This window comes from Lupinus angustifolius, chromosome LG08 (assembly GCF_001865875.1).
Source record: "Lupinus angustifolius cultivar Tanjil chromosome LG08, LupAngTanjil_v1.0, whole genome shotgun sequence".
Classification (NCBI taxonomy): domain Eukaryota; kingdom Viridiplantae; phylum Streptophyta; class Magnoliopsida; order Fabales; family Fabaceae; genus Lupinus; species Lupinus angustifolius.
Genome location: NC_032016.1, coordinates 8,920,714 through 8,940,447, shown reverse-complemented (window position 1 = coordinate 8,940,447; position 19,734 = coordinate 8,920,714). Strand labels below are relative to the sequence as shown.

The 19,734-nt window shown below is 30.6% G+C and overlaps 1 protein-coding gene across 1 annotated transcript; it reads left to right on the top strand.

Annotated features, from left to right (window-relative positions):
• On the top strand, positions 3,810 to 8,066 carry LOC109354535. The gene is made up of 5 exons (XM_019597126.1): positions 3,810 to 4,047; positions 4,247 to 4,427; positions 5,573 to 5,987; positions 6,456 to 6,536; positions 7,236 to 8,066. The coding sequence occupies exons 1-5, from the start codon at positions 3,994 to 3,996 to the stop codon at positions 7,729 to 7,731; spliced, it is 1,227 nt and encodes a 408-aa protein (XP_019452671.1). The 5' UTR covers positions 3,810 to 3,993; the 3' UTR covers positions 7,732 to 8,066.

Below are 19,734 nucleotides of genomic sequence, written 5' to 3'. Positions count from 1 at the left end.
AGAAAAAATATATGTCGTATCCTAACTTAGTGTGTTTTTAATTTATGAGTTATTTTCATACAATGATTATTAGCTAAAAGATAATCAAATAAATAACATTTAATTATACAATATTTGAATGCTAAAAATATATTCAAATATTTATACACAATGAACATTAATCTAAAATAAAACATAAGCATTTAAAAGATATGCTAAAAAATCTTTATGACTTTATATGATACTTATAAACGTAATCACAAAAAATATGATGCAAAAATAACTCCTTATATTTATAATTTTATATAGAGAATATAGATGTGAGTTATTATCCAATACAATTTGAATTTTATTTATTGAGTTATTTAAGAATCAAATATTTTCTATAATCACACTTTCAACAAATAAATGCTTATACAAACACATTTATAATTGTGAATATTCTACATATACACTCAAAAATTAATGTTAATATTGCACCTATATGGATGGGAAATATAATATTTCAATACATGATTTATTGATATTATAAAATATGTGTATATTATATTTGCATCATGCATAAACAAATAAGCGACCCGTGCAAGTGCACGGGTACACTGCTAGTTGTCTTAATGGACAAGATCAATGTCCATTAGTCCATTCTAAAATGGGCATAGGGTGGTCCGCGACCATTGTTGAATAGTTAAAAAGTAAAAAAATTCATATAATAAATTAAATAAAGTAGTTGATGATAAAAAATTTAACAAAAACTTTGATATTTTATATGAAGTTGAACAAGTACATTAAATTACAATTTTTAGGGATTAAAAATCACATTATATCGTAACTTATTTAAAATTTTCTTAAATTTTTCATTTAATTATGTTTGTGGGTCGTGTGCATTGCCCAATGAAAATGTCCGTAAGCTTGACGAATGAAATGAACAAATAAACATAATTTATATGTTATGACCCAAAAAATATAGACTATAAGGGTGTACTTTGCAGATATTACCTATTTTGCCAGAAGTGTCACTAGTTCTCTCATGTTCATGTATCCTAGCCTAACATTTGTGGTAATGTAATGTACTTATATATAATTATTTATATATATATTTATATTTATATTTATATTTATCATTGTACATTGTTCATTCATTAAAACTTATATGAAATCATAATAACATAGAGTATATATAATCTCGAACTAATAAACAATTATAATATGTAAAATATTTAATAAAAAGTTAATTTATAAATATGTAGGTTCATATGAGATGATTATGATGATAAACATTCTCACTATAAGTTATTATTGTATCAACAATTATGAGTATTTTGACAGCTATATACAATTATATGTTTTTTCTCATTTGTATGCATAAGACATGAGTGGTATCCACTTACTTCAAAAATAAGTTTTTTAAACTTACTTTCTATCATAGTCATCAATTTTATGGACATCTAATGATTTAGATCTACTCACTGATTCAAACCATTGGATTTCACTAAAACTGATGACTATGATGATTGAAATATAATATTATAATGATTGAACAAATCTTATTAAATCAATTTTACGTCATAATGTTGAATAGTCAATTTAAAATATGTTTAAAACTTTATTGATTACCTAAATAAAATATAAGACTATAGTAATTAAATACACAATTACATAAATTACTAAAAAAATTAATTTTTTAAAATTTATAAGTGTCCGCAAATCTGTTGGGTACCGATAGACTCATGGGTACCAGACCCAATGGGTATTAGCATAGGTCTAGGGCAAGTGTGAATCCAAAAATGAAGCAACAAGACAGTTTAGGTAATGCACTACCTGGACCCAATCAGACCTATTACCATCCCTATTTTTAGTCTTTGGTATTCTTCTTAATCTTAAATATTATGTTGACATTTTTATGTGTTTTTGTTCAAGTTACTTTGATCTTCTTCTTATTCTCCCTGATGTAAATCAAATAGAGTATCAATGACAGGGGTAGGGGTGTTCAAATCCAGACCGGTCCAACAATAAAACCGAAAACCGATCCAAAATAGACCGAAACCGCAAAAACCGAATGCATTTGGACCGTGTTGGACTTATTTTTTAAAGACCGATTGATCCGGTCCAGATTTTGGTTTCACCTCTTGGATCCAAACCGATCCAGACCGGACCGAAATTGTATGTAAAATTTAAGTGTGTAATATTTTTAAGTGTCTTCCAAACTTAATCTTAAGTCCCAACTCCAAAATTGTACCTATATTTTATTTGTTATATTCTATAACACACTTATATATATATGTTGCTATGTTTTAAATCATATGGATTATATTTGATACACTTTTTTAGAACTTAAACCAATCTCATAACCAAATAAAGAGGATTCAAGTATTATTGTTGTGAAAGTATTATTGTTATTAATCATCGGTGGAATATTGTAACTATTAAAATTACGTTACCGATGCTCATATTATTATTATTTATATCTTGTTGTCTTGTTATTATTGATATCTTGTTGTTGTTGTTACTATTTTATACTTTTATTATTATTGTCTTATTGTTTATTACTACTGTATATGTCGTTTACTTATACTATTGTTGTATACATTTTAATGTTGTTGAACATTATTTTTATTGTTGTTTTATGTTTAATATTTAGTCATTTGTATGAGTTTTGAATATAAGTGCCATTTTAATATTTTATAAAAAAAACCGATCCAAACCGAACCGAAACCGCATATTATATTTGGATCGGATTGGATCGGACATCTTAATATAAACAGACCAGACCGATCCAGACCGCATGTTAATTATGTGTTTGGATCGGATCATTTTTTGCTTAAAAACCGATCCAAATGGACAGCGAACACCCCTAGACAGGGGTATCATAATATATTTTATTTCGTTAGGAGTTATATTAAGATATATTTTATCTTGAAATTAATTATATTGTACAATCGAATAATAATAAGTTTTATCTACACAACTATGATTAAAATGCGGCAATTGAGTCTTCAAAATGCATTTCAATTAAATAAGTTGTTAGATAAATGATTTGAATATAAACCCTGAAATTATTTTTTTGGTACTACCAATGATATCTTATCACATTTTGGATGAAAAACTAATCTCTTTCAGAATATGTGGTTGTCGCTCTCAACAAATATAGTTATCAGAAAATGAATCATTAACCTTTTGGTCAACATAGAGATGTCTTACTCTACTTGATCAATACCTTGTTGATATATAACACTATTATGCTCCATCTCAATCATTAATATAAAATCATTATAATTTTGTTTATTCACATTTTGTTTTATTTTTAATAATTATATTCGTCTCTGAATGAAAATTTAATAATAAGTAACATGATGTGATAATTTCTTTATAGAATGGAATGAGGTGGTATTTTTAGTAATTTTTCCATCTATTAAAGTAAATAGTGTATATATTTATGTGTAAAAATTAATAATAATTATTATGTGACATTGCAAAAACTTTTACATTTTTAGTATGGATACATCTTTTTCTATGAATTAAATACATGAATAAATAAATATTTATTTCTTCCTTATCATTGTATGTTTGCCTTATTTGAAGAAGTACTAATCCTATACCGTCCTTTGTTGGTACCCAATCCATTTTGGGTTGGTGACTGTTCTCATTCCTCAACAAGTGCTGGCTTAACCTCATTATTCTTTAAACAATTTTTGTTCACAAGAATCGAACATTCAACCGATTTAGTGAATCTTACACTACTTAATTAACTTTGTTGGTACTTTTATATTGTCATTGTATTATTGATTTTTTTTTTATAAAACTTAATATTGATTGATTTTTTATCGTGATCACCAACCTCAGCACCCTTTTGGAAGTTTCTGGATTAAAGAAAATATCAAAATTTTCGTCTTCTAGTTCGAATTTATCATATGCCACACACAAAACTTAGGGATTTGAGGTGCAGGGAGCGATAAGGTGACAAAGCCACAAAAAGAGCAATAAGGGAATTTTAGGTTTCAAATCTTTGTTTCATTCATGGCTTCCCATGTTTGCTCTCCAACCCTTATGATTGATAGCACAATAAAGAAGGTAACATATTCTTCGTTTATCATGTCAAATTCCTTTAAGTTTCAATTAATTTTAATTATATGTTTTCATGTATTATTATCCATCTTATTACAATTAATACAATAATTATATTGACTAATTACTTATTTTGTTTATGCTATGCATCATTTTGTATTTGCTTAATATCGTTAATTTATTTGTTTTCATTTGAATCTGTTAGGGTTGTCAACCATTATTGTATTCTCCTGTACCAAAGCCAGAAATTATCAGATATCAGGCTCCTAGTTTTATGCTAGATTCATGTGAGGAGTCAAGGAAATCTCAAAATGAATGGTTCAATTCAAATCGGTTTGTTAATGTTAATTCGTCAGCTCAAAGGCCCGTGCTTATTGATACCCAAGGTGTGCAACAACCTCATTCTGTTGTGTATCTGATTCAGTCAATTGATGGTTAATTTTGTTTTTCTTAATCCTTTGATTGTTTTCATAATTTCATGTATCAGTAGAACTAGAGAATCGGAAAATTACACATAACAGTAATCCCCCCAACCCACCTTGTTTTGTCTACTGTGTATTTTTTTATGATTCTATCTTGTTTTCTCATAGATTATGTATGCAAATATTAGTTACACTATTAGTTTCTATGTTGTATTAACTCTGCCGATACGCTTTCAGTTTTTTTATGAAGTGTATTGTATTTAATTATGGGTTTCTTGGTCCAGCAAGTCACTCCACCTGAAAACCATGCAGTGCAACCAGACAAGGAGATTTCAAGGCACTCCCTGCAGTATAGGCTGATGTATATGTATTGTAAAATCAATAGTTAGATCATAGGCTTATTAAAATCTCAGCAACGGTGAGAATTTGAGTGTGCTATGACTAGGGTTTGAGAGTTGTGTAACTACTACTCGTAATCTTCATTGATCACGATGAATATTCTCTATTTTTTGTCAGTGAATGTATGCCTATAGTTCGCTGTAGATCAAACTGTGTTAATTGTTTATTAGCAATATGGTAGTAAGGATAGGTTTGTCCAAGACTTACATGTCAAGGTAGCAGTGAGATGCTTCAAATCTCACTGCTAAAAGGGGTTTGTATTCTCTCCTTTAAAAGGAAGCTACTGAGCTACTCAACCAGCCTCTAGGCACCGGGGGATCTCCTTGGAAAGCAATGACTGCCAAAGGAGATTACTAGTTGAAGGAAGGATTTGGACCTATTCACATGGATAACTTGTGGGTGTCTCTTTTAATTGATTATGCAACTTTCTTTCACATGTTAATTTAGTCGTCAAATGTTAAAGTCAATGACGAAAAGATTACTGTAATTAGTGTAATATCCTACCGGTGAAGGCTTTATCACTCAGATGTGATACCTGCTACAATAATGTAAGAAATTGAAGATGAGATGGTAGATTTAACCGATAATATTTCCTAGGTCTGCTTTTACTGCTACTGTGAGATGTATGTCTATGATGACTTGTACTCCTAAATACTTTGTTTTTATGTTTTTTTCTTAATCTAAGTAATTTCACTCAACTTTGGTTTCAGCAACCTGTCCAAACGCAGTACGTTTCAGCTTTGGCATCATTGAACAATGCAGTAAGCAGGATAAAATTATGCAGTTCATCAAGTCCGGGACTGCTGAAGCGGGGATAGGTGGAACACATATATCTTTATTGTCTGACTTGATGGATTTGCACTTGTCAGACACTGATGACCCTCGACAAGCATTGACATCTCTTCTCTACCCTAATGGCAAATCCTACAACCAAAAGGCTTTCGTAGATATTTTTCAAGAGTCTGCCCTTAGTTCAAAGGTTTCAGTTCATCCAGATGGTCAAGTCACATTTATGGGTACTGCTGTTGAGATGAGAAATTTTCTTTCTGTGGTTGCTGAGTCTTACTTAACAGAAAACTCACACAAGGGTGAAAAACGGGCGATGCTTGTTCCACACTTCAGCAGGTATAAATATGTAGACATGTTTAAGCTTCAATTGATCACATGGAATTCTAACTGTCCAGGCATACAAAAGATGACTTGATTCGCCTGAGATAACTATTTCATAGTAGAACAGAATAATTAGCACTTATGTAGAATTAGGCTATTCCTTAGAATTATATAAGAATGATATTGTTACTAATATGATGATAATTTGATACAGAAAATAATCCCAAACGTTTTATTTATACTAATAGTAGACTCCTATTTCTAATTAAATAAGGAGAAATAAATCCTAATGGATCTTGTAGGATACATTATAGTATTCTAAGATGCAATGACAAAATTATTGGATTTTATTCATATATGTTAATAGTTGCCATTATATTCATTAATATATATCACCTATAACAAATCCCCATATTTAAGAGACTGTTTTTGTCAGTTTTGTATCAAGGAGCTGATGTTATTTGAAATCTTGTATGGACACAGGCTTAATATCAATGAAGCAGGAGCCCAAAGTCATTCCTCCTCATTGGAGATTCATTCTGCATTGACTGTTCCTTTAAGAAGGTATGCAAAATATGCTTCTGTTGACACTTGACCTCTCTCCCGACTTTGGGATATGCTCTGTTGTTGTCCAACCAAAATATCAACTGCTTTCATTTTCCCGTGTCACTCTTTAAATTAGGCATTTAAATTTCTCAGCATTAGCTGCTTGTAGATTGAATTTATAAGTTAATTTTAGAGAACAAACTTGTTTAGTCTCACCCCTCCACGGAGTGATCGAGATGATATATGGGTATGAATTATGAGTTGATTGTTCTTGAAGGGTAAACATCATGTTCTTATTAATAAAAAATTGAAAATCAAAATGAACTCGCACTGCTAAATTGTAAATCAAAATGATTGTTCTTTTACTTCACCTTTAACCCCCCAAAGAAAAATGATCAGCCTTGAGATATGCCATATCCGAGTTAAGAAGGCTATCAAAAGTAAACCTTAAGAAGCATGTTGTTTGCACTGTTGCAGTAGAAATACTTAGTTCTCTCTTGATGTCTTGGATGCATTATTAAGTTGTCTTTGTAGCTGATAATGAAAGCCTTGTGTGTTAGTTGAGTTGACAATAATCAATTAAAATTGTCTTCATGAAACACGTCTTATGCTAGAGTGAAGATGTTCTAATAGTCCCATCCACTGCACATAAAAAGACTACCATAATTTCTCGCTCAAGTAATTATATTAAATTAATGTTTTTCACTTGCTTTGCAGTCCTCGAAAAGTCAAAAGCAAGCCATCACAAAAGAAGAACAAGAAAGTAGGTAGGGAAAGGGATCTCTACAAGAAGAACTACTTACATGCATGTGAGACCCTTCTGTCCTTGATGATTGACAAGAAGCAGCAACGGAAAACAGCAATCCTTTCGCTGAAGAAATCTGGTCCCGAGCTTCCTGAGCTCCTGACACAATTTTCTGCTGGTATTGCCGGCACTGGCCTTGCTGTCCTGCTATCCGTGATCTGCAAGGTAGCTTGTGGAAGGGTTCCCTTCAGTACATCTAAGCTCTTTAGCACTGGGTTCGGATTTGGGCTGGTTTGGCTTTCTTGGGCAGTAAATAAGCTAAGGGACACAATTATCAGCACAAGCAAGAATGCAAGAAAGTTCGCATTAAAAGATGAGGAAGTGATTCACAAGGTGGATAGGAGCATAAAAGAAGTTTACTTCAGAGCTGCTACACTGCTAGCAGTGGCAGTGCTAAGGCTTGCTTAATAACTACCTCAAACAGCACGACCGTGTGTAGTTTGAAGTGGCACAGCCGATCAGATAATAATGCTCGGAATACTCGTATTAGATCTGCTGGGTGTCTATGACCATGACTTTGGATGAAGTGATAGAAAAACAACGCAATCTTCTTTTCGATGTTATTGCAAGATTGTGGACGTTTGAGTTGATCAGCATTTGGCTGGTGTAGCTATTATAGTTACTACTAATTTATTCAGTTATTCAAGTAGGCAGCATAATCATTTGCTTGGTATTATGGGGATGAGGCAAACTGTATAGAATTTTGCAATGTAATCAAATGACTATATGTTGAAAATTATTATTCCACATAAGCTAGATATAGTGCAACCGAAGGGTGCATATTTTTGCATGGAGTAGATGTTTATACAATTCTTGCATGTCTGTGCTGTGTAAGTATACAAATTCCACACAAGCTATATCAACCTTTAGGATATAAGAAGAAAAATGAGAGAGAGAAAGCAAAATGAAACAAATAAAATATTAGCATCATTAGTTTTTATGGAAGCTATTCTGGGTGTTCCAAAAGTTTGCTAATTCTGCCCTATACTTCTCAAGTTTTCATCCAATGGGCACGTTTGTTGATTTGGTATTTATGTCATGCAAATGCTTGGAAAAGATTGTTATTAGGCATGGATTCATAAATAGGCCAATAAATATTGATAAAGAAATCATTATTGCTGATAATGAATAAGATTTTGTCAAAAAAAAAACCATGTCACTGTTAAATAAAATTATATCATGTAATATAAAAAAATATTGATTTCAGTTTTTATAACTTGTTTAATTAAATAACATAAAATGAGACATCAGATCTTTCGAAAATGAATATCATATATTCTAAAGTTGTCAATTCAATTGGGAAGGGGTTGTAGCTGATCTTAAAATAGTGGAATCCTTGCAGGGTGGTCCTAACTCATCTAAAAAATTATACTTAAATGAAAAAAAGAGCATCCATACCTAAAAGAGTATGGATAAAAAGTATAAAATATTTAAAATAATTTATTTTTATTTAATAGTTCTGACATTTAATAATTTTAAGTGCTTATTAGAGAAATATATTATGAAAGGTCAAACAACAATTTATGGTCATCAACTTTGTTCTATAGGTCCTTTACTTCACCGATATAATAAAGATTAGGTGGTGGCGTGCATAACTTTTTATGCAGAAAATTGTTTTTTGATGACCACCCTTTCTTTCTTATTTTTCAATATGCAAATTAAAGAAAAAAATGTATGTACTAATAATATATGAGTTTTATATACTGTCATTGTATTATTTATAATTGACTTTTAATTATTTTTTATTTTTTAGAAAATGTAATCTAAACAAATGATAGTATGTATATAAATCTTTACAATGTCAATGTTTAAAGTGATAATGTATAAATCTTTACAAGTTAATATTTCTCTCCGCATGAGCGATAGTAAAGTCAAGGAGCACATGAAGTAATAATATTTCAAAATGAAAAACAAATGGGATAACCGTGTGGATTTTGACATCACTGTGATGTTATATCTAAACTACTTATAAAGGTAATGAGATATTATAATTGTAAATACAATCATGCGAAAATTTGGAAGTCAATGTAATTAAAAGTATTGTGAGAAAAATGTAACAATCTTACGACCTCAAAATTATTAAATATACAAGTTAGTGTAATTAAAAATATCACGAGAAAAACGTAATAATCTTACTACCTCAAAACTATTGGGATGATTTCAATTTTAAAATTACATCCTAGTGTATTTTCATAACTGAATTCGAATTTTAGAAATTATGTCACACTTTATTTTTTTTATTTAAACAACGGGACAAGAATTTTTTTTGCAACAGGACCAATCCAGGAGTAAATTTGTTACCAACGTAGTATAAGCTAAAAGCCCAAAACAATAGGAAATATAATTAACATACTCCCTCCATCAAATTATCTTAGGAAAAAAATAGAAATTTTTTTGTCTCAAATTAAAGTTAGAATAATAATGAAATATTTTGAAAACGATGTATTATATTTGTGATTGATAAAAGAAAAGACGCATTAATTTACTACAAAGTAGAATATTTGATTAACAAATATCATATATCACCAACAATGTTTTGTTTCTTATCCTAAATTAATCAGAATGTTACTTTTTGTTTTCAATTTTTTTTGTATGACAATATGTGATTAGTCCAAGATAAAAAATGGTATAATATTGAAAACAAATGATCTCAATCCTTAATATACAGACGAAGTAACAATGCTGAAAATCTATGTAATATATAAATTTGCAATTAATCAGTAAATATTAATTCTTATTTTCTTTGGTCTTTTTCTAAGTTGACTTTGGAAGGTAAGGAATAAAAGAGAAATACATATGTATGAAATATACTTATAAGATGATTATCAAGTTTTTATTTCCATTTTTATTATCTAAAAATCAACTCACAATAAATAATTCGATTTTAACACGATCTGGTATCTCAAATCATATATCACATAAATTAAAAATATTATGGCAATTAAAAAATTAAATATTCATTATTTTTATATCAATATAATTAATATGTGACATAATTTAAAATATCATATCCTTCTTCATTAAATGTTTTTCTCTCGCTACATCCATTGTTTTCCTAAAATGGTGTAAGCATGTACCATTATTAACCCCTCAGTTTTTTATGTATATGTAAAATATGGGCAAAACTTACATAAAACGAGTTTGTGTGTAAAGAAAACATGTAATGATTTAGTCCCAGAAAATAAAAAATCTACCCTGTTAATAACTAAATGAAAAAAAAACACTTTCACTGACTTTATAAAACAACTAACTTATACTAATATTCTTATTTGTAAAATACAATTCAGCTCAAGCGAAAGGTTTCATTCATAAGTGCACGTAAGTTCATGGATGAATTTGGAACAGAGGTTAATATACTTTCAAAGGGTGAGTGTTCTTTTTTAATATTTTATCCCATTGAGGCAATATAGTTCAATACATTAGGTGCTTGATGTAATAGTATATATAGTTAAATAGTATATCTTCGTTTTGGTTGTTCATAAAGATTATGTATAGGTTTTGTTACCAATATGGGTGTAAAATGGCACATAAAAAACTATAATGAAATAAGAAACACTTAAAGATTAGACGTTATTTGTTTTAAAATAGGTAGTCTTGATTCGTTTAAAAAATTACTAGTAAATTCAAATTGAAGGTAAGTTTATTTATTTAGATTTTGTTGTTGGCTGAAAAGTCATTTTTATTGTTCAGCAGCTTCGTGTAGATATTGAAAAGTGCCACTTAATAAATGAATGGTTGTGATAAACCAATAAGTCATCTTTTGGGACACTTGCAATATGTTCACCCTAAAAGGATAAATGCTCTCATCAACTTTTTTGTTTTGGAGGTATAAACTTACTTTATAGAGGCAAAGATAAATACACTAATTGTATAAGAGTTTTTTACATTATCAATGCTTCATTTTTAATTATCATTAACTTTAAAAAAAAAAATAATCGAAATGATTAGTATATGACATACTGACTATATATATATATTTACACTATTGTGCATAGATTTAATACTGTGCTTTATATGGTCCATGTAGTTAGCTATTTGAACCATATATGCTAGAGTGCTAGTAAATGTTCTAGTTGTCTTCTGGATTCTCTATCCCATCGCAAAGTTGAAAGTTCTTTGGCACAGGCATATTAAAAGTGAGTGCGTGCGTGGACCTGAGTGATTCGTTCATCTTATAAAATTGCTAAATACCTTCTTGGTAAAGTTATACTCTGAATTTATGCTCCACTTTACATTTATATTTAATCATCTCAAAATCAATCAGCAATAAAATGAGTAGTCCATCGAGTTTTTAATCATCCAAGAGATAGATAAAAGATATAAGAGTTTCTTCTCAATGTGTCTTCCAAAGCTTGCTAGACTTGGTTGATTTAATATATATATATATATATATATCAGATTTCCCCTTAAAAATTTAAAAAATGTTAACAGCATCTGGCATCCCTAAAGGATATGCTTGATTATGATTAATACATAAGGTTATGAATGTTTTAAAGTAAGACTTTAGATATTATAAATTGAGCAAATCAATATTGAAAATCCAAGTCCAACATATATCTTGATGATAAATGCTTCATTTTAATATAAAATTAATCTTATAAGTTTTTTTGGGTACAAATCTTTTAAGTTTAACTTAAATAAGTTTAACTTAAATAATAGGATAATGGCACTTCCTAATCTTCTTCATATTTTCTCTCCAAAATTGTTTCCAAAGCCAATTTAAAACCAAAGATCCACACACACACACGTGTGTATATATATATATATATATATATATTTTGTGTTATTTCATATTTGGTTTCAACAGTACACATGTTCTTATAAAATAGTGGACATTTGTTGTCTCAAAACAGTATGTCGCTCTATGTGTCACGCTTGTGATTGGTCAGAAAAATAATTAACTATGAAAATTTTAATTTAAATATATTTTTTAACCAATCACAGACAGTGACACATGTAGTGACACACTTTCTTATACAACATGTGCTCCCCTTACAAAATGGGTTAAACACTAAAACCATTTTATTTTTTTTATAAAATATGAAATAATCTTGAAATTTTAAAAATTAATATATTTGTTGGTGCAGCGAAAGAGATCATTGCACAATGTTGGTCACAAACAATCAAATAAAGCATAGAATAAATAGAAGATATAGAGAAGAAAAAACAGAATTTGGTAACGGGTTTCGGCCAATTGTGCATAGTCCCCCGGAGCGTTGAGCGACTACTAAGATATTATTATAGAATAATGATTACAAACCCTAGCACACTCATGGATCCACCTGTCCATGAAGTATTTCTATTTACACCCATTGATCCACATGTCATGAAGTATTTCTATTTGGTTCATATATCTGGTGCACATTATAACAAAAGATTTGAGTCCAATATATAACATTGGTTACTCTACTCTGTTTCAATATTAGACAATGTGAGACTAATACAATAACATATTTCAAGCAATCTCAACAATATTTATACTAAATAATTTAGTTTTATTTTTATTTTAATATTCTTTAACCCTTTTACGTGTTTTAAATAAAAAATCACCAAATAAAAAAAGAAGATAAATGGTTAGCATGCTAATATAACAAAAACCTATTTAATATATAGTTACTTGTGGCTTGTAATTGTTTGTGGTTAGCATGATCTACCTCTCTCTCCATCCGAATATAGACACTTTTGTCCTTAACATGAACCTCTCGTGTGTATGTGTGTGTGCCTTTTCACCCTTCCACTTCAAAAGTGTCATGCGTTAAGGCATGCCCTTTTTGCACGCTGCATTACACTACTTTTATTAAATATTAATAATGATAATTAATAATATATATAACTATATATATATATATATATATATATATGAATGTATAAAAAATCGTGTCTTTGTTTTTCAAAGTCAGCTTAGCTTGCCTATCCTAGATGCTCTCTATAGTAATGAGATTAACCATGCATGAGTTAGTACTGTTTTTCTTAGTTTTATTTGCTAATAATTAAATGTAAGTATTGATTAAAAAATCAATAGGATTATCAGAGACAAGTATATGTACAATAAAGTATGAACTTCCTTAATTCCAATCATTAATTAAAAATTATAATTATTTTTCAAGTAACAATCACTTGACTCTCCTCCTAAGATTTTGAGTTTAAGTATTCTAATAATAAAAATAATTCTCATGCGGAGAGTTAGTCGTCTCATCATTTCTTATCAAAAAATGTAAGAATATATTTTTAGTAATATAAAAAAACATTGTGAATGTTTTCGATTCAATCATAAATTGTTTTTTTAGAGGATATATGATTTAGATAGAAAAATTATAATTATTCCCCCTGTTATTTTCCTTTTCCTAATCATCCTTCAAGGGTACTTGTACTTGCAATATTTATTTTGCTAAAAAATCTTTAGATATTCATTTCAGTTATGCTTGTCACTTAGAATCTAATAAAGGACATCTTTAAATTATCAGCAATAAAAGGATATAATATAAAGCTTCTAAAGTCAGCGATAGAAAATTATAAAGAAAGAGAAAAGAAAGAGAAAAGTGAACATGTCGTTGTCAAGCTTTTTTGCAACAATTTTTTGGGGTCCAATTTTGCAACATAGATTATTCTGAATTAGATGAAAATTTTAAACTATTCGAATTGTATACTATTCGAATTGTATACTCGTACGAATTACTGAAGCCTGTAAACTGCACGCAATGATATTGTACTCAATGACATTTATTTTCCCCAAACTTTTTGTTAAAAAATTCTCTATTCCGTGGCCTTTAGATCATAATAAGATATTTTTTAAAAATACTTTTATAGAAATGATAAAATATAACCCATGTTATTATTTTAGTGATAAGAAAAAATAACTTATCTGAATTATTTTCTTATATTATAAGATACTTTATTTTTTATCAAAATATATTCCGGAAGTTACACACCAAAATAAATTAATTTATTATTCATAGGGTAATAAGATATCCTTCATATTAAAAGGGAATATATTATTGAGAATGCTTGAAATATGTTATTGTATTAGTCCTACATTGTCTGGCATTAGAATAGAATAGAATATTAATGTTATATAATGGACTCGGATCCCTTGTTGTAATATGCACCAGATATAAATACCAAATAGAAACACATCATGGGGCAGGTGGGTCATGGGTGTGCTCAGCACTCTCGGGGACGTAGGCACATTTGGCCGAACCCCGTTAACAAATTCTCTTATTTCTTATCTTCTATTTATTCTATGCATATTATTTGATTGTTTGTGGTTAACGTTACGCAACGATCGCTTCCGCTACACCAACATATATCACCATATTCTAATTTCCATTACATGTGTTCTTTAGTTTCATAATCCATATTTAGATTTGAACATAAGCATAATTAAAGAGTGTGTGGATTATCTCTGGCCAAAAATAAGCAACTTTATACTGTTGTGTTGTGTCAATAATTACGATGGGATTAATGAAAATGTATGTGCTTATCATTGGCATGCCTTGTCAAATTGTTTTGGAGTTTTTGACTTTCTAATAAGAGGGAGAATTTTGTCTATGATGGTATAGTGACATAAAATAAGCAATGAACAAAATATATGAACGATAATGGTATATATCTATGTTTTATTTTATATTAAAAAAATGTATAACATCTCAATAATGTATATTGTACAACACGACGATGGCTACAAGAGTCAACGCCAAATACATAATGCGCATTTGTTTTTTATAATTGGATCAATCAAATTTAAAAAATGCTAATATTCTATTTTTATTTTTTATAAAGTTGGTTTAAGATGTTTGGTTTAAAGACTTACAATATTTGGATCTTATGTTAGAACTCAATTAATACTTTTTTTTGTTAACGTTCTGTATATTGATTTCTCAGTTGTAATTAAGTTTTTTATTAATAGAATTTTACTTATAAAAAAATTTAGTTAAGCCAGAATAAAAAATATATATGCATTAGTTTACGAGTTTTATATATTATTATTATATTATTCACCATTCATATTTAATGAATATTGATTTTTGAAAAAAGTAATTCATGGTCAAGAGTTCGATTATTGAGAGACACTTGTTAAGAGAGACAATCACAAACTTAAAAAATGATTAATTTCTTAACCAAAAAGGTAATGAATAGATTTGGTAGTACAAAAAAAACTAAGTTGTATCTTTCTTATAGAGTATTAAACTTCTTGTTAGTCACAACATTTAAGAAGCATCATCGGTGCTAGGTTTACAATTTTGGCAACGGTATATTATTGCATTTAATTATAACATTATTTCCCATTCACTATATTATATTGCTTTGTGAGGGGAACAATAATATATTTTTCTCCATTTCTAGTCATTATTCTTATGTCCATTTTAGTCATGATCTAGTCAAAATGGCTTAAGCTCATTATAACTGGATTGTTCTCTTATAAGAAACAAATATTCAATTCCTTATACTTGAGATATACTTAAGGAAAATACCAAGTTGTATATATGAATCAATACTTGAAAGGATTAGTTTAATATTAGTGTTTTAATATGGTGAAAATCCGTTTTATTTTGATTTATGGCACCACAATACAATGCTACTATACTATCCTATCATTAACTTATTTTCTAGTATTTTTTTATAAACCAAAGTCATTTACTTTTCGGATCCCAAAAATGGAAATGATTTGCGTTTCAGCAACAAATATAATGTTTAATTTTCTAAAAAACTGTTTTTTATATTACTATTTTCAACTTTTTACTCGATTTTTTTCCGCTTGTTATGTTCTATCCTAGTATTGCAATGAAATGCCAATTAAAGAATAATCTTGTTAAACACACTCTTTAATTTGTGGTTTGTAATGTTTCACCAATTTTTAAAGCAAAAGTTTTCTTTTAGTATCTTCACATTCCACATTAATAAAGAAATTAACAAGAGTAAACAAAGTTGATTGTCTCTTTGGTTTATCACTATATAAACTATTTGACATGCGAGGAATAATATTATATTTAAGAATTTACAGTTTCATCTTGGTGAGATGATAGAACTCATATTTCTTACATTTTTTAAATATTTTCAGTGTTTATTGTAATAATTTCAACTTCTTATGTGGAATGAGTATTACCTATCTATTTGTCTCTCAGGTCGTTAACTATGGAGAGTTGTGGATATAACTTGTTCTCCTACTTTATATTTTTCCTTATTAATAAATTCCATTGCTAATAAAAAAAATAAAAGAACCCATTTTAATCTGAAGAAAGAAAAAAAGGAAAAAATAATAATTTTCCACTTCTAGAATCTGAGCCGAGCCTAGCTGAATAGCCACAGACATGTGCACATGTGGTTAGGTGATGATAGAGCACATGCCATACCACACCACCAACAATAACAACCGTACGGCACACCAACGACAATAACAGTGTCTTGTGTCTCATACTTACATCACATGATTAAAAGATACCTCATAGATAGCAGTGTTTGTTAAATGAGTTAAAATTAGTACGTAAATTTTTTACATTGTTAGTATATTATCTATCATTAATTTATATTATTTTTGTTTGAGAGTTAATGATAGTTAATAAATTAATGGTAGATGATTTATTCACAGTGTAAAAAATTTAGATTCATCCTGTCAAGACTGTACAAAAAGAAATTTATAAGATAAAAATTCATATGAGGAAGAAATATATATGCTTTGAAGAACACCTAATACTAAATAAGGTAATGTATATCCCGGTATAAAATTAGTCTATAAATTTTTCTATGAAAAAATGACACGTGACTCATCTAAACTAATTAATAGTAAACATAATTTTCTTTTGTAGTACATGTTATTTTCTGTGATGTGAAAAAATTTCTAAGCCAAGATGGTATATCCTTGTTCTTTTATGACCATGTGATGTAATGAACTTAACAATCTTAACATGTTCAAATCAAAGCCTTAGATTAAGGTGAGGGCACCTCTAACATGATCGAGGATTTTCTATTTCAAAAGGACTATTAAAGTCACCAACAAGTGCACCTCACTAAGATGAAACTCCCACACAACTTAACCAAGCAAAAGTCAAAATTCATCAAGCCAAACTCAAAATCCACTGACCAATAGCACCACATGACCGAGGAAAAACCAATGTTGACCGAGGAATTATGATTCATGACCGAAGAAATGAGAAGCTCAACCAACACAGTGCATTGCCCAATGTGCATCAGCCTGAGGCGCAAATTCAGCTTTCTGACTGAGGCACACCTGAGGCGCACAACCAGCTTTCTGACCGAGGCGCCCTGACCGTGTCTTCCAAGTCTGGGCGCATCATGACCGAGGCGCATAAATGCCCAGGCGCCATGCCTCAGGCGCACTGACCGTGTCTGCTAGCCTGAGTGCATCATGGGCGTACCAATTCTGGTTGGCCATGGCGCATCAGCTTTGACCGAGCCATGGCGCACACATTTCTTTTAGGCTGAGCCCTTTTCTCATTGAGCGTTTCTCACAGGCTTTTATTGTTCCTTTGGCTTCTAGATGCTTCTTAGAAGCTTTTTGCTATAGGTTGTTATGAGTTAATTTGGCTCCAAAAGTTGTTAATAGTTAGTTGCTTGCTCTTGAAGCAACAAACTTGTTATATATAGAAGTGCTCATTCACTTCTATAATCAAGGAAAATAAAAGAAGCATTATGAGGTATTCTATTCAAAAAAACAATATGGTATCAGAGCCTTCAAATTGAAGGTTCTGATCACCACCTCCGCTGCAATACAAAGCCAAGATTCTGGCTAACCAAGAAAAAGAGAAACCTTGTCTTCTTCCTTCACCAACAATCAAAACAGAATGGCAGACTCACCTTCTAATCAATCAGAAAGAGAATCTCAACCAGTCTACAACAACAATGATTTGAAAAATCCATTCTTTCTTCATCCTGGAGATAACCCAGGATCAATGCTAGTGACTACACCACTAGATGGCTCTAACTACCAATCATGGAGCAGGGCCATGAGGAGGGCCCTCCTCTCCAAGAATAAATACAAATTTGCAGATGGCACGATACTAGCACCAAGAAAATCTGATCCAGAATACGACACATGGGAGCGTTGCAACACCATGGTCATATCATGGATCACTAGATGCCTCACACCAGAAATATCAGAAAGCATCATCTACATTGAGAATGCTCAAGACCTATGGCAAGACTTGAAGGACAGATTTTCAAAAGGGGATTACTTTCGAATGTCTGATCTCCTTCAAGATTTGCACTCCATCAAGCAAGCTGACAGAAGTGTCTCCAAGTACTTCACAGACCTGAAAACACAGTGGGAAGAGCTTGAGGCATTAAGACCTTTACCATACTGTGTGTGTGAATTCAGATGCAAATGTTGGGTCCTTGACAAAATGAAATCATACCGAGAAAATGAATATGTGATATGCTTCCTAAAGGGCCTCAATGAAGAATTCAACACAACAAGGTCACAAATCTTCCTAATGGAGCCTCTACCTGGCATCAACAAAGTGTTCTCTCTGGTCATACAACAAGAAAGACAACAAGATCCAGGAGCAATTAATTCTAAAGCTTTGTTCAACAACTCAAGGAATCAAGGCACTTTTGGTGACAATGCACAATCTTGGAAACCAAGAAACTCAGCACCTAGAGGAGGCACTAATCAAGGCAGAGGCAGAGGATCAGGAAGGTTCACAAAAGCAAACAATGTCAAAGTATGCACTCACTGTGGAAAGGAGAGGCACACAGTGGAAACATGCTACTTCAAGCATGGATTTCCACCCAACTGGCAACAAGACTCTTCAAGGCAGCCAAGCAACGTGATAAACAATGCAATTAGTGAAGACTTGGCACAACAAAGCACAAATACCCAGAGCCTTGACCCACAAGTTAAAGGAGCAAAGAATTACAAGTTTGGAGCAAAACAATATGCACAATTAGCCTCCCTGCTGAAGAACTGTATTGAGACAAATGAAGGAAGCAACCACAATGTAAACCAATTGAGCATCATGCCAACCTGCCTAGACAGTGAGCCTCAAGACAACCAAGAAATCTCAGGTAATATCTCTCCTTGGGTCTTGGACACTGGTGCTACAGACCATGTCTGTCCAAATTTGAGTGAGTTCACTTCTTACCACTCAATTAAACCCATAATCATTGGCTTGCCAAATGGGTCAACCATTTTGGCAAAGGCTGCAGGAACTATTATAATCTCAAACTCAATAATATTGCATGATGTCCTACATGTACCAGAATTTAAGTACAACTTGATTTCTGTCCAGAAACTAACAAAATCTATGAATTATAAACTAATTTTTGATGCTTTAAAATGTTGTATCCAGGATATGACTACCTTGAGGATGATTGGACTTGCTGAAATGAAGGACAACTTATATGTAATCAAAGGGAACACATGGACAAACAATAAAGGATGTGTGAATATAGCAC

What these genes read in the sequence shown, in the direction of transcription:
- LOC109354535 (XM_019597126.1), top strand. Translation starts at nt 3,994, where the DNA reads ATGGCTTCCCATGTTTGCTCTCCAACCCTTATGATTGATAGCACAATA. An exon ending in TTGATAGCACAATAAAGAAG is followed by an intron (nt 4,048 to 4,246) that starts GTAACATATTCT and finishes TGAATCTGTTAG; the next exon opens with GGTTGTCAACCATTATTGTA. An exon ending in CTTGTTCCACACTTCAGCAG is followed by an intron (nt 5,988 to 6,455) that starts GTATAAATATGT and finishes GTATGGACACAG; the next exon opens with GCTTAATATCAATGAAGCAG.